At 38.4% G+C, this 22,059-nt stretch overlaps 1 protein-coding gene across 2 annotated transcripts; it reads right to left on the bottom strand.

Moving 5' to 3' along the window:
• Positions 1-653: 653 nt before the first annotated feature.
• LOC103707008 (pumilio homolog 4-like) lies at positions 654-21,581 on the bottom strand. Of its 2 annotated transcripts, XM_008791332.4 has the most exons (11): positions 21,240-21,581; positions 20,461-21,130; positions 10,202-11,072; positions 9,525-10,110; positions 9,286-9,427; positions 9,092-9,199; positions 5,690-5,902; positions 5,478-5,588; positions 2,902-3,096; positions 1,210-1,384; positions 654-1,097 (listed from the first exon to the last, which is right to left on the bottom strand). In XM_008791332.4, the coding sequence occupies exons 2-11, from the start codon at positions 21,118-21,120 to the stop codon at positions 1,063-1,065; spliced, it is 3,096 nt and encodes a 1,031-aa protein (XP_008789554.1). In that variant the 5' UTR covers positions 21,121-21,130; positions 21,240-21,581; the 3' UTR covers positions 654-1,062. The 2 variants fall into 2 exon arrangements, with proteins under 2 accessions (XP_008789554.1, XP_017698254.1); XM_017842765.3 differs by having other exon boundaries at positions 20,461-21,581.
• Positions 21,582-22,059: the final 478 nt, after the last annotated feature.

The raw sequence follows: 22,059 nt of genomic DNA, 5'->3' as shown, positions 1-22,059 counted from the left end.
ATATCAAATGAGGCCTCACAGAAACAGAATGGTATTGTCAGAGAGGGCTGTCAAGTTTTATCAAGAGAGCCTCCAGCAGCAGATGGTGCTAAAGGCGTGCGAAAGGTTAGACCCATGTAAATCAGCTCTCTCTTGGCTAAACAGAGGCATGCTGAGTCAAATTTTAGAGCGTAATGTCAGTGGCTAAATAATGATCAACCAGATTTGATGGTCAATTACTGCATGCAATCGTGAATACGGCAATTATGGATAAGAGGTTAGTTTTTGCAAGAAAGTGGTAGACATTAAAAAGCCGAAAGTAATGTGAAAAGTGTCTTCTAGCGAAAGTGGAATTTTTACCGTGTTGATAGTTTGAGCAGTGATTAGTGAAAAGTGCAGTTTTGAGACTCGAGCATTCGGTGCTGGGATGGCCAACAAAAGTGGTTTGCTTTCAACCTAATTTGACAAACAAAAATCGGAGGGAAGAAAATTATTTTGTAAAATAACTCGGGAAAATTCAAACAAGACCCCATCCATGCAAGCATTGGAATTTTTGTGAAGTATGAAATCACTGCATCATCATTCCAGAGCCGGATGGTCTGGATCAGTGAACCCAGGATGGTCATGCAACGATTAACCTCCTGAATCGCCAGCAGAAGGGGACAAAATACAAATCATGAAAACAAGTTTATCTTCCAAGATGCAGGTATTACCTTTATAAAACAGCACCCTGCACCTCACGATAGTTCCATTGGACATTCTTATCTTTACATGATTTCATGAATCCTTTTACACTTTAATGAAGGCAAACATCTACAGTGCCTCTGCTCTCCCTGTCCTAACCTAAATATCTTTTCTACCGGCATTGCTGTTGCCTTGGCTATAGCTTGAATACAGGTGCCAATATACATCAATACATGCAGAGAACAAACAAAATTCTTATTTAAACAAGCCTATCATTTATTTACACTAAGGCCACACAAGATTAACTTCCCATTTATGCTGAAAAGAAAGACTAGGTAGCTGGTAAAGCTAACCTAATTCTCTGTACGAAAATTTCCTCGCTTTCACTTCTGCAGTTTCTCACGAAGAATGTGAAGAGATCCCAATGCGCCTCTCTGCACAGCAAAAAGCATGTGCTTCAGTTAAAACAGTAGCAATTGGCATTGTCAGTAACAACTACCATGCAGAGTCGTCAGAACAGTCAAAAGCATCTAGGCACCAAGTTACCTCCAGTGGCAATAAGCTTCTCAACACGGGCGACAATGTGTTTCCCATATGTGTATCTCTTCAAGGCGTTCAAGTGAGCCTTAATGCGTGAAAGGATCAGTTCACGGTTTTGATTATCACAGGTCTCAAGGACCTTCTGTACAACATAGTTACCAAACTGATCTTTCATCATCACCTGCCAAGTCATTTCAATTACTCAGATTTATCAATTGGAGGTTGAAAATTGTGACAATTAGCATGAAAAACACTAGTATGCTGCTGAGAACACCAACTTACATGAAATAGAATCACGATGTTTCTGTTGTTATCATACAATAACAAATGATATGCGATAAGCAAGCAAACTGCGATAAGCAATAACAAATGAAATAGACATATATATAACTTAGCCACAGGAGCAAGTCTTTCATTTATGCAATTGGATGCAACTAAATGGAGCTTTTATTGCAGGGACATGAATAAAAATCCAATGTGACTTCTCCCTTTGCTATCAACAAACACATTATGTGAAGTGAGATTTCAAGATCTTGATAACTACAATTAGTTAGGTTGCAGCCAGCTTAAATGTCCTCTATTTTTCAAGGTTTCTCCTCTTTGTAAATTGCTCCAAGGGTGATAATATTTCAGTAAATGATTTGCAGGTGGAGCTTTGAAATTTTATTGTGATACTGCACTGCTGTGAATCTTGGGGGGACATGCTTTAGGTTTTTCCTATCTTTCATACAAGTGCAAGGTCCAATGATATTGAACAATCATCAGGTAACTCCATGCATGTCAAGGTTGATGTCTCCACTGCTTAGTTGCAGCAGCATGAGCCTAGGGAGATTGTGTAGGGGGGTTGTGCTTTAGGGTTTTCACTATCATCCAACCAGAAAGGAAAATGTATGGTCTAATGGTGTAGATCACGTTGCCTAATTACCAAGTAAGACAAGCCAAGTCAAGGTGTAAGCATTTTAGAGTTGTTCTGCAAATAATAGTAGTAACTTACCATAACATGGCATGTTGAGTACAGCTGGAGTTAATTTGAAAACAAACAAAGGTTGTAAGAGGCATATTTAGGGAACTTAAGCCTTTTATAAGCTAGAATATGAATATACAAGTGCATTTCAGTCAATGTTTTTGAATAAAAACTTTCATCCGTAGAAACTCTCCCAGATGGAAGTTATTGCCAACGAGCATTGTTCGTTTATGCAAACTGCATAAGAGCAACTCTTTCAAATACCATCAGATATGCTTGTTGTTGCTGATCAATCATCATCTTCACACGCCTTATTGTAGGTCCAAGCAGCCAAAGCATTGTTTGTGAAGGATAACAAATGTTACAAGACCATCACTTTCAAAAACTTTCGTTCAATTAATAACAGCTGTGTCAATATGTCACACTATGCAATAACCAGCACATGATGAAAAAAATGTGCTAGCTCATACTAGGACCATGCATAAATGTGATGTCCCAAGATATGGGGTTCTATGGGGTGGATGAGTCAAAGACACAAGTTCTGTCACTACAAAATACACTAAACCATGGTCTTGTGACACCAACCAACCTTCAAATATTCATCTTAAAGCACAACTATAAAATAATATATTTCTTAATGATGAAAAACAAGCACCCATGTGTTTTCATGCAGGTATCACTCTAAAAATTGGCAATCTATATCATTCCAAATGAAAAAAGAAAGCAAAAGTTACCTGTAATGGTTCATTTTCATCAGTTGAACCAAGCATCTCATTTATTAGGAGTTGTCGCTCCTCAGGACTACCATATGCCAAGCACTTTTCAACAACATTTGAAGCAAATTTCTGCTGGCTCATCTTTACTATTTGCCCAGTAAGCTTGCTAATTATAGCAGATCGTTCTTCAGGTTTACCATGTTGCAGAACATGCTAATATAACGAAGCAGGAAAACCAAGTTAATTGACCCCTAGAAATGAGCATATAAATGCAATAATCCTGATGGTTATACATAGATTGCCAGGAATCTGATAGGCAGTAATGGCAAGTATTAAAAAAGAAAAAGCTTAAGCATAACATGCTGGTGCTCCCACACAATGATTTACAAGCACTCGTAGGAAAAAATCAAACTGGAAAAGGTACTACAATCATGGGAAGAACCATGAGTAAGCAATCAAATCTTGTGCATCAAATATTTTAAAGAACACTTGTCTTGTGTGTGTGTGTGTGTGAGAGAGAGAGTGAGAGAGAGAGACCAAAATACCATGCACATCAGACTATAAACAATAACAAACATTCATGAATAACCTCCAACTCAGAAAAGCAACAAGAAGTTATAATTGTTTCTGAGATTCTCATTTCATAGCTGATTCTATTTTATATGGGTTTTTTTAAGTCAAAAGTGTTTATAACAGGATTTGTTTAAGAAGCAACAAAAACAAGACACCATGAACATGGAGAATAATGAATGAAGAAAGGCAGCCAGATTCAGGATGTTAAGAGGCAAAAGTAATTGTTGTGTGGAAAGAGAAGTACCAACCAGCTAACCGACCAATTGATACAAATGAGAATGTTTTGGATCTAAATCCTTCCAACAGATACTTGTATCAAAAATAACAATCTACTGAATAAAACCTGTTTATGAAAATAAATTATACTGAAAAAAAGAAGGATTTGGCCCCATTTACATCACCAGGGATAATTTTTGCAGCTCAAAACAAACAAGAACCAGCCTTATTAAGTTAGATGTACAATTATAGAGTACTGGACAAAAGAAACGGTCAAAATGTATCGAATTGTAACTGGCTTTAACTTATGACTTATCTCATCCACAATATACCTTAGGTATGTGTTCCATAAACCTAAGATTGCAATCAAAGAAGCACATTGCTAACTTATTTCAGAAATGCAAGAACACACTGCCAGATGTCTTTGCAGGTTTGAGAGCAAGATTTAACTATTCAACGAAAACATGAACCTTCCATCATTGAGCAGCCCCTCTGTCTTAGCTAAAACCTGAATCTCAGTGAACGGTTGCAGAAAAGAAGAGTTCCCATAGTATCTTATATTCATGCTTGGGCCATCATAGCTTGATATAATTAATCTTGTTTATTAGATTGTCATGGTTATATAACCAAAATAAGGTATCCCAATCTCTCTTAGTAGTTCCACTATTAGGCCAAAACTTCGGTCCAGTCAAATGCAGGAGTAACAGGTAAAGTATATTTGTGATTGAACATATTGTTGAAATTTAAATCATTTGCTAGGTACACTTGTAAAGGAATGTAGATACTAAGCATCATCTTGATAATCCCCAATTAACATGGAGGTTTTTTAACCCACTTTTTCATAACCTCCTGATGCATGTAAGTTAATTCAAATGGTATATCTAGCACTTACAAAATATAGATTGACTTAATATTATTCACAAAATGATATATTGAATAGTTAATGTAGATAGAGTGAGTGCTGACATGGTTGAACAAGGCTTGTTACTCACGGTTGTGCTATTACACATACATCTTCATGTGCAAATGCTGGTAAATAAAACTCCTCTTACTTCTCGTATCTCTTTTCTAGTTCCCCTGTCACCTTTCAGCTTCTGCAAACCTGAATTTTAATTATATGGTTCTTAACCAAAAGATCTTGGTTCAAAAAGAAGCAGTCAAGACATTCTGGAGTATGGGCTAGTCCTGACTTCTTGATACATCTGGTAAACTATTGAAGATAGATCATTTAAGTGGATGACGAGGGAGAACATGTGAAAACTACTAAAATTGAACTACCAGCAATCATAACAGAGAAACGATGCTAGTTTCATTAGGATGACAATGACATGATCACTGATGGAGTGAAATCAATATTTACAAAGTCCTATGAAGGATTAAAGTTGACCATACTTCAAGGGAAGCAGAAATGGTCGTACAATATTTTAACTATTATAACTATTATTATGATCCTAGACATATGCCTCTTGATTGTACAATAAAATTATCGGTGTTCTGACGAGGCAGCATGACAAACTTCGCTATTGCATTCAATATGTCAGCTTCCACAAGAAGGAATGGTATGACCAATTTCACCAAGTTATCTCAGATAAAGTAATATCCTTGTCAAAGCAACATCATAAAGAACATGTGATCTATATAAAACACAGACATAAAAGGGACAAATATTGCTAAGACAACCCCAGTGCAAAGTATGAAGCTAAAAACAGCAAAGCCAATATAACCTTTAATTAAAAGAAATGTTCCAATAACAGAATGCAGAGAAACGGTAAGACAAAATATCAAACTAGAAGGGAGAAAACTACTTGAATAACATAATTCCCGTATTGGTCCTGTGCTAAAGAACACACAGACTGCAGGATCTCATCCATCATAATGCTTTGTGTTTTAGGATCATCACAGTGCTCCAAGACCCTCTGCCAGGATTAAAACATCCATTAAAAAGCAAAATCATTGGAGGAAAATAAATGAATGAAGGGTTTTTATAAGGGTTATAGAAGAGAGGTAATTTTCCCACCTGAATGACCCGACAACCATATGGATGGCAGGAGAGTGCAACAACATGTCCATAGAATGACGATACAATAAACTGGATCCTTTCTTGGAGAACGCATTCGATACATTTCTGGATTACATGGTTACCATTCTGATCACGAACACATTTCATGATTGATCCATCAAGTTCTAGCACCATTTGAGTCTGCTGATCTACATCAACAACTTCTAACGCCTGCAGAAAAGCAAACAATTGAGCTTTCTCAAAGTAATACCAGATGTCTCAGAATCCACCTTTGATTTTACAGCATGTTTAAGTAGGAGATAGCAGATAATGAAGTAGCATTCCATGACACAAGAAAGTAATCTTTAATCTTTTTTTACACAATACGGAGCTATGACAAGAGAAGTAGAACATTCAACTACCAACATTGAAACCATATATTTAAAAAAATCAATATGAACATCAATATAACAGACATATTTCATGTCTTAGTTGTCTAAAAAGGTTTAGTTGGAAAATTCAAATTTTATTAGGGTAGAATGACACATAAGCCTCCCTAGAAAACAGTCCATGCTAGGGGTAAATTAACACATGCATACGAGCATCTAAACACCAATACCTAGGTGCCTGCCATTTTTGAATTAAGACAAGCAAGAAGCAAAAGCCTTAGATGGACAGCTGGTTAACCATTCTTATAATTCATAGATCCCATTTGGCATTGCTGTAGGAAGTAGAGCTTCTGTATATAGAGATTTGGTCAGCCGAGCTTTTATAGTAGAGTTTTTTAATAACAAGTTATTTACTGTTTGGTAACTACCTTTCTGAAGTTTTGTGGAACTTTAGCATCAATTTGGTAACTAAACTAAAAAAGTACTTTTAGTATCGGAAAATAATAATAAAGGATATTGCATAATTTTTTAAATTGTCTAACTATTTGTCTAATCAACAATTATTATTATAAAGTATCCTTAATTCATAAATTCTTTATTTCAATATAATAATCTAAATAATATATTTTTAAAAATTTATTATATAAATATAACAATATTTATAATATTATTACAAAATAATATTGTTATAACGTAAATAAAACAATATTATCAATTTAGTATATTATAAGAGTACTACATTATAATACTATTATAGTATAACGATATTATATTATTAAAATATGATTATGATGATAATAATATAATATTATTATGATTTCATATAGTATAATATAACTTTATAAAAATGTTATTATTATATTATATTATATTGTTATTATACTATACTATCAAAACTATTACAAAGTATTGTTAACTTATAAATTAGCTTATATTATTTTTTTAAAAAAAATTCATTGACGAGATTCAAACTCAGTCTCTCATCTAAAAAGGCAGCTTTCCGACGCATCTCAAGTAGAGATTTTGACCAAAAACTCCAAACTGGAGCTTTTCTAGAACTTTTTTTAGCTTTTGAAGGAGCTAAAAAGTTGTTTCAGAATTTTTACCAAACACTTCAAAATCACCCAAAAAGGCTTTTTGTCCTGCAAGAAGCAGTTTGTGGTCCTCTAAAAGCAATGCCAAACGAGGCCATAAGGCAATAGAAGTAGGCATTATAGATATAACCATAAGTCACCATTCCATAATTTCTTAGTCAACAATTAACTAACTAAAGAAGTCAGAGGTCAATATAAACCATTATACTACCTCTTTGTTATATATTTCTTTTTTTCATTTTTATCTTCTTTTTTTTCAAATAACAATTACTTTATTTCCATAGACTGCCAACCAAGGTCTGCGGAACCATCCTGAACCCCCCGGTTCGGGGCGTCCCGGGCCGTACTGGCAGTGGACCAGGACGGTTCTGCCATTAATACCGAGACAGCTCACTGGAGGGGAAGGAGAAGAGGAAAAGAGAGAGGGGGGGAAAGGAAGGGAGAGGGAGAGGAGGCAAGAGAGGTTGGCCAGTAGAGGCTGGGGAGACGCGGAGGAGGGGGTTCGCCGACTTCAACTTTAAAAAAGTAAAAATAAAAGGGGCCCTCTCCGGGCCCCTGTTTCAAACGTTCGAACGAAACGTTCGAAACAGGGGCTTGGAGGCGGAGCCCCGCCTCCGCCTTCTCCACACAGAGGCACCCCAGCCTCCACCGGCCGGCCCCGACCGCTCTCTCTCTTCCCGCCTATCCCTCTCCCTCTCCCTCCCTCACTCCCCCGCTCTCTTTTTTTCCTCTCTCATTCTCCCTCTCCCCCGCCGTAGAAGATGTGTCGGTAAGGACCCGGCATGGCACGACACGGTGCAGGCCCATACCGACTAATCACGCCGGACAACTGGTACAGTGTCCGATAGCGGTTCCGCCGTCCTTGCTGCCAATGCTTCTAATGTAATATAACTGAAAATAGGCAGGAACCAAAGATGTTAGGGGACTGTCCTTCTGCAGCACTGACCGCGGTTCCATGTACTTGAGATATTGTGTCTGTAGAGGTACATAGGACTTCATCTTTGCTTGATCAGGACCCTAGCTGTTATCGGAGCCAAAATACTACTAAGGAAAATCTTATAAGCAAGTATTGCTATCATTATGTTATTACTTTTCATATTAACACTTCTAATCAATTATACTTAGTTGCTTTACATGCAACACCACTCAACAGTTTGTGTCAAAAACTTGGATCGTAGCAATAGAAACTATGTGAAGCAATATTCGTAATTAGATAAGACAAATAGCAATGAAGAAGGCTTGTTAGAAGGTATTGAATATGGGGCCTCTACCCTGTAAAGGAACCTCCAAGACAAAGGATAAGTGAATCTTCAAAACTGTTACATTGAAAATATTAATCTAAATGCTGTTTAAATAGAAAGGCAGAAATGCAGGACTTTATTCTGTCTGTCTGGCACTTTATGTGAATGTCAAATCCTAAATGGTCATTCTAGCCTTCTTTTGGATCCTGTTGTCCTATTACTAGTGGATTTTGGAAAATTAACAAGTTGTCAGATGGCAACAACTTAGTTCTATGTAGGGATAGAGTTATCATGGTGAAGTCCATGACAAGCAAACATCTCAAGATTTAACTAATTGAAATACCATCCCTGGCACCATACACACTATTATTTACAATTTTTATTATTAAAATATTAATACAAGCATAGAAAGAATAATTATATTAAGACAAAAAGTTGATAAATAACTAAAAACTGATGCTATTGAAGTGGGTGCTCAGCAACAAGTGATAAGATAGCTTGAGCTATGACATTCAAACCTAATTATATAAACAAATTACAGTTATCATGTAAAGTGCAACAAATGACACAAACTATATAAGCCACATGGAACATCAAGCAGATTGAAGATCAGAAAGAAATACATCTGTTCGAATATCCTTTTTAACATTTAAGAAACTAATGAATTTCGTAGCAGAACAAGGATAATGACCCAACCTTCTGAATTACTCTACAACCGTACATTTGAAGACTGAGAGGCAAAACATGACCCTTAAGTTGACTTGCTAGCTGCTTTCTCTGGATTTCAGTACCATGCTCAAAGAACTGCCAATACAAGTGATGATACAAAAGTTCAGAATTTTTAAAAACAAAATTTATGGAGTTCACTTGGAAACATAAAGACAACATACTTTCTGTATAACATAATTTCCAAAAACGTCAGTCATCAAAGCACGAGCTTGAGGTAGTATCTCAGGAAAAATTTTGTTCTTCTCTTCAGCTGAGGCAGTTTCAAGTTTCTGTTGAATAAAACGACTTCCATACTGATCCACACTGCAAAAGGAGAAAGACAGTAATTAGCTATCCACCCCTAATCAACTTCGCTGACATGTAAAATAAGAAAATAAATAGGGGAACAACAAAAAGGTACCTGAATTCAACTACATGATCTACAATATCTGAAAGTTCAAAAGATCTAGTTTTGTTGTTTTTGAATTCTTCCAACAACGATGATGCATAATTCTCTTCCATAACACCATTTTCTGGATTCCGTGATCCCATGGATCCAGTGGCAGCACTTCTCATTAAGGAGGGGGCACGTGACAGCCACTCATTTTTCCTCACAGGACTCCCAGAACCCAAAGGAGAGAGAAAAGAGCTGGATAGGGGGCTTGCCGGATATGGCATGCCAAGACTAACAGCCTGACCACCATAGAAGTCATTATTTAAGCCACCAGATTTTCCTAGGAAGGGCATGCCATACTGAAATTTCTGTTCCGCAAGCAATGCTCCAAGATATGCTTTTTGATACTTGGGCAAATCCATATGTGAAGTACTAAGATAATTCCTGCCTAAAGAAGGATCCAAGCTTGCAGCAGAATGCATGGCAGCATCAGAAGTGCTTTGCAAATACTGTGCACATAGGGGGTCCATAATTGGTAACTGGAAACCAGATCCCACTTGGTTTCCATTTATATTCAAATATGGTCCTTCTGCAACTCCTGCTACTGCTGCACCTGCAAAAGTAAAGCATATGCCCAAGTGTCAGGGTCGAAGAAGCAGCACAAACTAAATTTTTGTTCGGTTGGAGGGAAGGAGAGAGGCTACCTGCTTCAGGATGACTGTTCAATATTGTTGGTGGTCCATAATCAATAGAATAAGCCCTTGAATTAGATCCAATGAAGTCGACGTTTAGCATATCAGAGTTCTGAAATGGATTATTAGATCCTGTTGAACTGGTTGAACCCATTGAAGCTACTTTCTTATAAATATTTGGATATGGCAATTGCTTTGGCAAGTTGATTTGCCCATCTGAAGTTAATTTAGGTGAATTCAGATCTGTTAAACTACCATTGTTCTTGGAAAGATCATTGTATGGCAAAAAAGGATGAGACAGAGGCTTTAGTGACTCTGCCTCAGACTTATTTGTGACTTTCTGCTTCAGATAATGCCTATGATCATTGTGCATATTGAATAGCAATTGAGACTGATCAGAAACTTCATTATGAAACCGTCCCTGTACATGACTTTCTCCATCAGTTACTTTATTCCTGGATAGGCTTAAACTAGACATAGCATCTGCCCAATCACCACAGTCAGACAAATAAGAGGAAACACCACCTAAGCCATTTGATCCAACTACTGTCTTTTTATCACTATTACTAATCCTCACTCCCACAGGAGGAAGGATGGGGCTTGGGGCCCTCCGAATTAATTGAGGATCCGGTGTTGTACTTCTAGACAAAGCAGAACCAACAGTAGATGCAAGGGAATCAGAAAGTGATGAACCAAGGCTTTGAACCCTAACAAGACCAGAGGAAGTTGCTTCAGATTGCCAGCCATCAATTGTGTCTGATCCATTATGAAGTTGCGTTAGTTGTGAATCAGAAACTACTATTGGATCAACATTGTCAAAAGCATTACAGCTAGTTGGGCGTGAAATATGTGAAGACACAGAAGCAGCGCGGCCATGTTCCTCCTGCATTAAAACAAATTTCATGTAATCAATGATATAGAAAATCAAAACCATCAATGATAAAATTCAGTAGAGAACCTGCAAATGTTATCAAGCCAACATAGGAACAAAACCATGGAAAATCACGCTGTGAACCAGATAACATGCAAGAAATAGAAACTAAATAAAACAAAAATCAAAAGCAATAAGTTAATCTGCAGCATTATTGATGCCTGAGTCAAAGACAATCATAAACAAAGGCTTACATTTAGCATGTTAGGAACAAAATATTATCTTCAGATTGAAATGCAGAAAGAGAGGGAATGGATCATAAAAATTCTTAATGGAACAAGAGAACTGAGACAGTTTTCATTTCATAGGACTTGGCTTTTGATGGAAAAAGTGAAAAAACATGAACAAAAAGGAAAAGAGAGGAGGAGAAAAGAGAAGAAGGGGGGAAGAGATCCTTGCAGAACAGCTTTGAAGTCCAGTAATAATGTCTTGCCAATAGAGCTATAATGCAACCTGAGCCTTTACTAAAGATTTACTATTCTATTATATTGAAAATTTGCATATTTGTGCACATTTTTACAAAAATATTTGTACAATTTTCTATTGAAATCTGCCACTCTTTGGAGATCAGAGCCATCATCCCTCTAGCCACCCACCCCCCCAAATAATAATAATAATAACAACAACAACAACAACAACAATAAAATAAGGAATAGAAAAGGTCTTATTTCCTCAACCCTGAGGCAAGTAGCCACTACATATATAAACCCATGTATCAGGAAAAAATGAGCTATAATTTGGTTGACTAGCTTTTTTTAGTTATAAGGAAAAGGTTACATGTTTGGCGACAAGTATTGTGGTACACCTTTGCACAAATTTGCACCAATTATTTGCAACTTAGCAACTGACAAAGTTCTTGAAAGTGGTGATCAGAGTCATCAGGCAAAAATTAGTATCTGACCAGAATATCTAACACCAACTTGGCTTCATACTAGGAAAGGTACATCTTGAAGGTGGTTTTCTTAATGAGACAACTGATGGATACATATTGTGAATTTTACAGATATGGTTTCTATTGTCTTGAAGTAAGCACATTAGAGGCTACGGAGAGAAGTAACTAGGGTAGACACTAGGAAAAGATGTGCAGCCCAGAGTGTATAAATTTGGAGGGCAAAGACCAGAAGCAAGTATTAGAAGTATTTGTGGCAACAGAATTGAATAATCAATTGCAAGGAGCCTGCAGTAGCAGCTATCTCTAAGTTCTTTCCTCTCAAAATTTATCAAGAATGAACTAGAATTTGGTATTCAAGGAGTCTCACGCAGATACTATTTGCTGATGAATCATGTTACCTGGACACACTAGATTTTTTTTACATGTCGGACACTTTACAACACTAAATAACATCAAATCACGATGTCATCATCATTATATTTCTACTTTTGGCAGTTCTACATGAAACTTACTAAATCTAACATAACAATTAGCAACCATTTTGTTAAATTTTATGAACTAAAGCAACATAAGTAAGCACATTATTCATTTTATGCATACATCTAACACATTAATATAGATGCACATGCATACATAAGATACATGCAACTCTCTAAATCATGTTATGCCAAACTAAGCAGAACTGCCCGATTCACCCCGTACTGCACTAAACCAGCGTGAAGCCAGCACACTTCAGCAAGTATTTCTAAGAAAGGCCACAAACCGCTCGGAATCAGGTGGTCAAGAGAAGACTCGGTGCGAACTAGTTTGAACTGATTCGTCCCCCCCACTCTTTCAATAATAGAGAGGCCTAAGAAGACCTTCCAAGCCCTCTTAGGCCTTTCTTCACTTTTGTTTTCAAAACCCTCCGCCAAAAATTGCCAAAAACTTGGTGATTTCGACGATTAAAGGAGGATCCAATCTGAAGCAAGGTAAGATAGCTCTTCCCCACCTCATTTCTTCTCTTTTTAGTTAACATCGAAAAGTGTTGAGAAAAATGAAAAATAAGGGAAGATTGTACCAAAATTTTCAAATTTAGTATAATTTCATGCTATGTTGTAGATCTATAGATGATCTACACAACGATACTAAAATCTTTAATTTTCATTAAATCTATAATTTTAAATTTAAAAATATATATTTGGATTAAAAATTAAAAAAATAAAAAATAATTATAAAATTAGAAGCTTGCTTAGAGACATACTAGCTACTCTCGACCTAAATTTGGCGTCTATTCATTCAATATTCAACACGATCCTATGCACAGTGGCCGGATTGAATAAAACTGAAAAATAAATAGCATTTGCTGCATGTCCACAGACTGAAAAAAATATATGTATCATCCATGATAGGGTTCTACATGAATCTGAGCTCAAATTAATTTTCTAAATTGTCATATTTAAAACTATTTTTAAATTAAAAATATTAAAAATATATAATCAATAGAAAAAAATAAAAAGTTAGTACTGCGCATTAGATAATTTAAAAATATTTTTCAAAGTAGAAAACATATTTTTCTGAATCTCTAATATTTAAAATTATTTTTAAAATTTAAAAATTATTAAAATATTTAAATAATATAAAATATAAAAAAATAGTACTATGCATTAGATAATTCAGAAGTATTTTCTGAAGCAGAAAACTTATTTTTTTATCATAATAAAATTTTATTATTTTTAAATAATTAATAAACTGACGTGTTTGACAAACCTGTAGAAATGGATCCATCGAGGAAAAAGAAGGATTAAGAGCACGACATTGATTGCTATTACGGGCAATGCTCTCGAGTCGGTACTATTGGAAGTGCAACTGGTGCAACACAATTCAAAAAAGAAAGGAAAGCAAGTTGAAGTAGAACCCGACTAGTGTTATCCCAGCGTACATATAAGTCAAAAATGCCCATGAAGATCTGACAATTGATGAATAAGTACTTCACTAGTTTTAGAGTAGCAAAAGACAGGATTGCCAAAAAGAAAGTGAAGGTAGATCACCGAGCAACAGAGCTACCTTCTTATTACTCTAGAGAGTCAAAAAAGGCCTCCACTTCAGATGACAAGGAAGTGCAGATCTAGGCTGTCAGTGGCAGTAGGATGAGGTAGCAAGGCTAGGGTTCGATTTGGGCTCTCATACTACAAGTTGGGCTTTGATTCTGCTACCGGCAGAGTAGATCTAGAGTTTAGGAGGACCTCAGTAAGAAAGGCTGCTAGTAGAGATGGTGGCCATATTGCATCTATGCTGGAGGTTTTGGCAGCAGGAAGAAGTCCTCTAGAGAGATTCCATCAGGAACCATCATCCATGATTTAGATCCGTATGCCATCTCCATCAGGGATTTGACACAACAAAAGATTGACATCATGTTGAAGAAAGACATGAAGAAGGATATATGAAGAGCTATTGGATCATGGTTCTACTTCACCCATATCCAGTGAATGCGGCAGGCAACACATACGATAGGTCTGTCATTTTCTCCATATAGGCTGCCAATCTGATGTAGATCTTCCAACACCGAAGGATATCTATAATGAGCTTCTTTACAATAACAAGGAGGGGCTATAGAAGTGAATTGCCTCATACCAGCTCAAATGACCTATATATAGACTGATGAGATGATGTATGATGGTTCGACCGGTCCTACCAGGCAAAGCATCAACTTCTTGATATACCGTGACACGAAAACTTTTTTCCAAAAATTAGTTGATGCTTTCAATCAAGTGGACGATGGCATGTACAATCTCAGATTAATGAAGGAGGTGATTGATTAGGTAGGAGAGAAGTATATCATGTAGATCATCACTAATATCAAGCCATGGTAGAAGGTTGCCGGAAGATTTTGATGGAGCAGCAACCACATATTTACTAGACCTTATACGATGCATAATGTATCGATCTTATGTTAATGGAGATTGGAAAGATTCGTAGGATGCAGCAGATAGTGGAGGCAGCCCAATTCATCACCAGATTTATTTATAACTACACATGGATCCTATAAGTGATGAGGAGCTACTCATGGATGAGATCTTGAGACTAGATGTGATACAGTTTGCTACTAACTACATTGCACTTATTAGCCTCTTTGAGAGAAAAGCAGGCCTGCATCAAATGCTTGTCAGTGCCGAGTGCCGGAGAGCATATTTGCGAGGGCCGACACTAAGAAGAGCCATGTGGAGAACTTGGTGATGAGGTAGATGTTCTAGTAGCGAGTAGAGAAGATAGTGAAGGCTATCATGCCATTATACGAAATGTTTTAGGCTGTGTACAACGAGAGGTACCTCCAGATGAATTTTCTATATCATAAATGGCGAGGGCAAAGAATCAGACCAAGAAGGCATATCCGAAGCATGCCCAAAAGTACATGATTGACCAACATTGGGACTACTAAATAAGAACTTGCATCTAGCAGGTAAGTAAAAACATTGAAAATTTGATTGCTCATATACTTGTACAATTTTATTAAAACAATTATAAAGACTATCTGCAGCTTACTACCTAAATCCGAAATTCCAGTACCCCACACTTGGAATCGATAAGGATAAGAAATCTCTAGTTGCCCTGTATAATATGATCTAAAAGATGAAGCCTGATCAAAAAATTGCGACCCTGTGTCTACAAGAGGTAAGTTAACTTAAGTGGCATGTGTAAGTTAACTCGTGCCTTTAATCATTAATATATTATAACATATCTTTTTTACAGATGAAAATATTTAGGGGGGGCATTGACAGCTTTGTAATGTCGGCGGCTATCGTAAGTAAGAAAAGTATGAATCCAGATATATTAAATATCAATGGTAACTATTACTTGACGTTTAATGTCACTAATATGATACTATCTTATATGTAATTTTCATCAATGCTTTTGCAGCTAAATGATGAATTTATTTTGGTCTGTCGCGAGAAATCTTAAACGAATAGCCATCTAGATTCTCTTCCAGACAGTCTTTCTAGGTGGCTGTGAGCGCAATTGACCCACCTTCACCCTCATCCATAGCAAGCAAAGAAACCATCTGACATAGAGGCACCTCAACAATCTCGTATATGTTCACTATAATCTGAGATTAAGGCTGAAGTGCATTCAGAAGGAAGCGAAGTTGAAGTACACGGATCTGATCAACAAAACTTTTGTTTTGGATGAGGATGATTTCATGATTAGATGGTTTGTGGGCCACCAACTAGAACCAGAGCTTAATGAGCCAGAATCGCCTCCATGATCGACAAGTTTCATAGCCAGCGAGGTTAGAATGGATACAGAGCATAAAATAGATCACAACATTCTATGTATCCTTTCAGCTGATTAGCCACCTTCACAGAGGTCATTAGTGAGCCGATTATCACATGACTCTATGTCCGAGACATCCTCCTAGAGATATGACCATGGTATATTGAATCGGCCCGTATCGACCGGTTTAGCATGTACTGGACCGATACGGTCCAGTCCCGGCATGAAAAATGATTCTAGCCCCTTTCACGCAGCGTATCGGTGCGAACCAGATCGGTTCGGACCGGTACTGCATTGTACCAGTGCGAACCGGACCGGTTCACACCGATATGCGCAGGGAAGAAGAAGAAAGAAGAGAAAGAAAGGGGAAGAAGAAAGAAGAGAAAGAAAGAGGAAGAAGAAGAGAAAGAGGAGAAAAAGAAGGCCAGGCCTCGGGCCGACCCCCTCTCGAGCACCCCAACGAGGATCACCCCCCTCCCAAGAGCTCCGTTCGCCCTTTCTTGCTCGCAGGAGAAGGGGAAAAGAGAGGAGAAGAGAGGAGGAGAGAGAAGGAAAGGAGAAGGAGAAGGAGAAGCTTCAAGAAAAAGGAAGAAGAGAAGGAAAAAAAAAGAAAAGAAGAAAAGAATAAGAAAAAGGAAGACGGCAATGTGCGGGAAATTGTGGGGAAATGCGCCTGCGCGCGGGAAACAAGCAGGAAAACGCGTCGAAAAATGCACCCGCGCGCAGGAAAACGCGCTCGTGCGCGCGACATTGCACAGAGAAGTGTCCCCGCGCGCGGGGAAATGCACGTCTCAGCGTGCCCTTGCGCGCGGCCTCCCCTGTGGAAGCGCGGGGAACCGTCCGCGCGCGCGTCCCACGTGCGGGGAAGTATGCCTGCACGCACTAGGAACCACATGGACGCGCGCTCCCGCGGCGGACCAAGTCGGTATCTGTTCGGTACAACCCGAACCGGTACTGACTCAGTCCGAGTCGCCACCGGTACGCCGACCAGTTCGACATACCTTGGATATGACCAAGAGTTGCTTAAACGAAGACAACATGCTATCTTGTCAATCAGTCAGGAGGGTGACATCCATCATCCCAGCATAACTAGACAAAGAGAGGTACAAAGAAAAAGTAGGCAACTACTGAACAAAGCCTGAAAGAAAACAAAAAAATAGTTGAAGCCCCAATGGAGAGAGTGGAGGAAGAGTCAATTCACTCAAATTCAGAAATCAAGGAGCAGCGGTGACAATATTGGTGATCATGGATCTAGTTGTTGAGTGAAAAATATGAAACTTTCGTTTATGAGACGGCAGCGGGATGGTCATCGATTCATCGGTAAGTTCCACTTTATACATGCCATACAAGATAGAGACCATGGTGCACAAATCGGTAGAACGTGTGAGGATACGATTGCATACAGAAGATGGACTTCTCGAGGTCGTTCAGAAGGATACAATGCAGCTACACGTGGAGTAGGATCTATAGACGTATCAGAGTCTGAGTCGTATGCTGGATCCTATTACCTGCAACTACAAATAACCTATGACTCATATAGATATGAAATGATGCATCTAAGGTTTTATCTTCTAGTGGTTACTACCCTACATAGCCCATAGTACCTTATGGATCGGATTTTATTGTTAGCATATTCAGATGGATCCCTCTACGGCTGCATTATTAATCAGAGAACACCTCTCAAAGCTAGAGTTTTAGTGAGAGATTCGAGACCGAATATAACCCAAAGCATGTACCTTATGGAATGAGCATACAGGACTACAACATCGCTTAGTTAGAGAGGTGGCTAATATGCCTTCTAATGATGCTAATGATCTACGAGAGACATCGCTACTCGACGAGATTCTAGATGTCAGTATATATATTATACTTTACAAATATGTAATTGATAGTATTATTGTATATTTTGTATCTTACTAGCTGATTTTACGATATTTCATGTTACTTCTCCTAGTATACGAAGCTAGGATCATAGGCTTTTTTTCTTTATATTTTCGTTTTGGCCTAACCCTAATGCAAAAAGTTGGGAGTACTAAACTCAATCACCTAGATTTGCCAGATTTTTACCTCCTCAAAGTAGCATTGTTTCAGAGTAGTGCTACGGTAACGTAGAAAAATCACTCAAAAACATCAAGAAGCATCATTTAGGGTGTACTGAGGTGATAGAAACATCAAAAAACATCAATAAACATCAAATTAGACTTAAAATCATTTAAAAACTAAAAAAAATATTACTTTTCATTAAAGTTTTAAAAATGAAAAAATAAAAAAAATATAGTGTGCCGATTTGAAATCGGCACGCTATTGCGCACCATATGTCAGTACGGTACTGAATCGGTAGCCAGCCGGTCTCGGTACTAAGTCGGCTAACCTTGCTCTGAATCCAATTTTTAAAAGATTTCCGTGCTGGGTACTTCTAGACACTTCGACACTAGACATGCATGTCACATGTCCAAGCCAACAATTCCGATGAGATTGTCAGATACCATCGTGTTTTAGCCTTTTTTTGGATTAATTATTTGTCAATCAAATAGAATAAAATACCAAAAAAAAAAGATAAAGAAGATTTAGATGTGCCCTTCTTAGGCATGTTGTCTCCGATGTTGTCCCTAGACTATATAGACTTCTCAAAGGGAACTAGAAACACTTCATTTCTATACAATTAAGATACATCTTCAGCCAGTAGCAGACCAATATGACAGTCATGAGCAAAGATTACCGCTTCTACTCAGCAACCACATATCACCTATAAATTAAGAAAATTTATAATGGAAGAGAAGATAAACCTACTTTAGAGTTTGTCTCAGGAGGAACTCTATAGAGAGAAGATTATCAGAAGATGGATATGTTACTTTCCATGAGAGAACCAAATTATCTGGGAAAGGATGAGTTCCTGTTGATAACAAATCTGTACCATTTTGGGAAAAATAACAATTAACTGAGATGCTTCATAGGAAATATAAGAGCAGCAAAGAAGAAATCTTGCACAGACGCAACCACCACGGAAATAGAACTCACAGCTGGTAGCTCATAAACTTCTTTTGGACCTGGCTTTGGAATTCCCTTTTTTTGCCGGTCAAGGGACAAAAAAAATTTTGTAGCTTAAAAAGAAACTTTAAATAAAAAAGGTTAAAAAGCTTTAAAAGACAATCTGTTAACTGGTATAATAACAGGGCTAAACGCAAGAGGAATTACAAACGAAAGCTTTGGAAAATAAGGGAATAAAATCAACAGAACAAAAATAGAGTATATAGAAAAAGAGGCCCAGAAAAATGGCAACCAAGGGATACCCTGGAGGACTTTTCTCATCATCTTGAATCTATTGTACAAAAGACTAACGAGATAGATGCGATCATGGCCAAGAGAAATAGACAATGGTACATGAGATGAAAAAAAAAATCTAAAATGGTGTTACCAATGCGAGTCTCTGAGACATAGATAATTATCCAAGACAGTATACCAGAACAGATTCAAAGCAAAAAGCAAAAGAACGGACAAGAAGACTGCCATGCTTTACATGAGCAACATAAAATATATGCTCCCTAAAGCCTCATAAACGTGCCAGGGACTCTTTACATATCAAAATCTAGTCTAAAATATGTCTTAATCTCATTCAACATAGTTTCAATCAAAGAAACAAAAATATAATACTATTTCCAATGACACAGGATATGATTGATTAGCTAATCTTTCAAAATCCAATTTTAGTTCATTGGAACCATACAAACCTACACCTAGAACTCCTATTAAGATAAAAATAGAACCCCTAAGTATTCATACTCTTCATTGTGTATAATTCACAACAGAAAATCTTAATTCTATTTTCCTATTGGGAAAAGTTAATGGATAGGGGAAAAATACTATTCTTAATAAGAACCCAGTATAAAGAAAACTCTTATTTTGCATGCCACAGAAGCTAGTTTTAAATAATATTGAGTAGTTCAGTACATTAATTAATTGAAATCGTTCAACTTAAAAAAAAATTCAGTTCTTCATGCTATGTCAATTCTGATTATCCTTGTCTAATTAGAACACTTGCAATACAGATCATGCAACCAATCAACAATCCAGCTGGCGGTGAAATTATTTTTCCCAACCATATGATGGCCTATCATTAAGGTCGGATGCAGCCATAAGTAACCGTCAAATCACATATATGATAAAATGCGATACAAGAAGAGGGGAAGAAAGAAGAACCTGCAAGGCATCTGCAAAGCTCTTTCGCCTTGTGCCTAACCCAACGTCAGGCAACCCAATAAGCCCATCGGTGCCCCGCTTGAGCCACTCCGCTAACTGCTGCTGGGACAGATCCTGCACCCCTCCACTTGGCTCGATCATCTCTTGTTCCCTGTCACGCACTGGGAGTCCTGGCTGCAACGAGAAGAGAGAGCTGCTGCTCCCATCACCATCCCCCGATTCCTTCGTCCTCCTCCAATCGCCAATCCCTCCAAACGAACCAGCACGGAATCTCTGTGCTGCACGCCAGTCCTCCCTCGATACCACGGGAGGAGGAAGCCTGGGATTCAGATTCTCGTTGGAATAATAGTAGGATAAATAGGCAGGATGTGACCTCATCTCCTCCTCAGACAACACATCTCCGCCATCCGTGCCATCAAAGCAGCGGGCCTCGGGAAGTCCGGCATGCCCAAACAAGCTCCCAAAAGCGGTTCTTGATCCCTCTACAGTCGGGGGAGCGCTGCCACTCCGGCAGGTATGGAGCTCATCCCGCTCTGGATCGAAGGCAGCTCTTGGCTGCTGCTCCTCCCGAAGCAAAGCCTCGAGATCCTTCTCAAAATCGTCGAAATTCCCATTCGCTAGGGTTCCTGGCGCCATCTTGATGGAGCTCCCCGTGACCATCCTCAAAACCCTAATTTCCCCAAATCAAGAATAAAGATCCTACCTTTCCAAAACAGCCCCAGAAGACGAAAGAAAACCTAAAAATCTTGAAACAAATATAGGATCACAGGCTCTCTCACCTTTAAGCAAGTCTCCCCATCCAACAGAACGGATATGACACCGAATAACTCCTTCTTTGGTTTGGATCGAAAGAACCTTTCTTATTGAAAACGTAAGAAAGATCAATAAAATCGGGATTCTTCTTAATGGACCGAAGATTCGAGCTGAGCCAAGGATGAAATCAAGAAACAAAAGAAACTAAAAATCTAAACTTTTTCGATCTCGGATCGCCGCGCGAAAGAGAGATAGAGAAAGGAAGAGAGCGCGGATCTAGAAACCAAAGCGATCGGTGGAGGCTTTGAGGCAAGCAGAGAGAGAGATGAGACGGTGGTGGCGCAAAGGTAGAAGGGGGAGAATGACTTAAAAAAAAAAAAAACAGCGCGAGGACGAATCGATGATCGCATTGTATAGCGGAAGCTTTGCTCCGTTGGATTGGCTTTGGAGGGCTGGAGATCGTCACCGGCGTTACGTTCACGACTCGACCGGCTTTTTACGGCTCAGCCCGGGCGCTCCTGAGAGAACCACAGCCGTCCGTTAACTTTCGGAGAATAAATCTACACCGTTACTTCACGCGATCCAGTCCTGTCGGCCATCTACGGCTGCGCCTAGACCGCGAGGCGGTCCAGTTGGTCCCACCGCCAAGCTCGTTCGGACCGCCGGATAGGTCGTCCGGTCGGACCCAATGAAGATTGAACCGGGCCGGAGAAGCGATACGGACATATGGTTGACCGAAGCCCGAAGACCAGTCAACAACGGATAAGACCAGTCCGACACGTCGGTTTAGGCTCAGCGACACCCTCTGTTGGGAGACCACGTAACACCACCGGCCCTTTCTTTATG

This window comes from Phoenix dactylifera, chromosome 18 (assembly GCF_009389715.1).
Source record: "Phoenix dactylifera cultivar Barhee BC4 chromosome 18, palm_55x_up_171113_PBpolish2nd_filt_p, whole genome shotgun sequence".
In the NCBI taxonomy this organism is placed as follows: Eukaryota; Viridiplantae; Streptophyta; class Magnoliopsida; order Arecales; family Arecaceae; genus Phoenix; species Phoenix dactylifera.
Note: the sequence above shows the minus strand (reverse complement) of the source record. Positions and strands in the feature narration are given on the sequence as shown.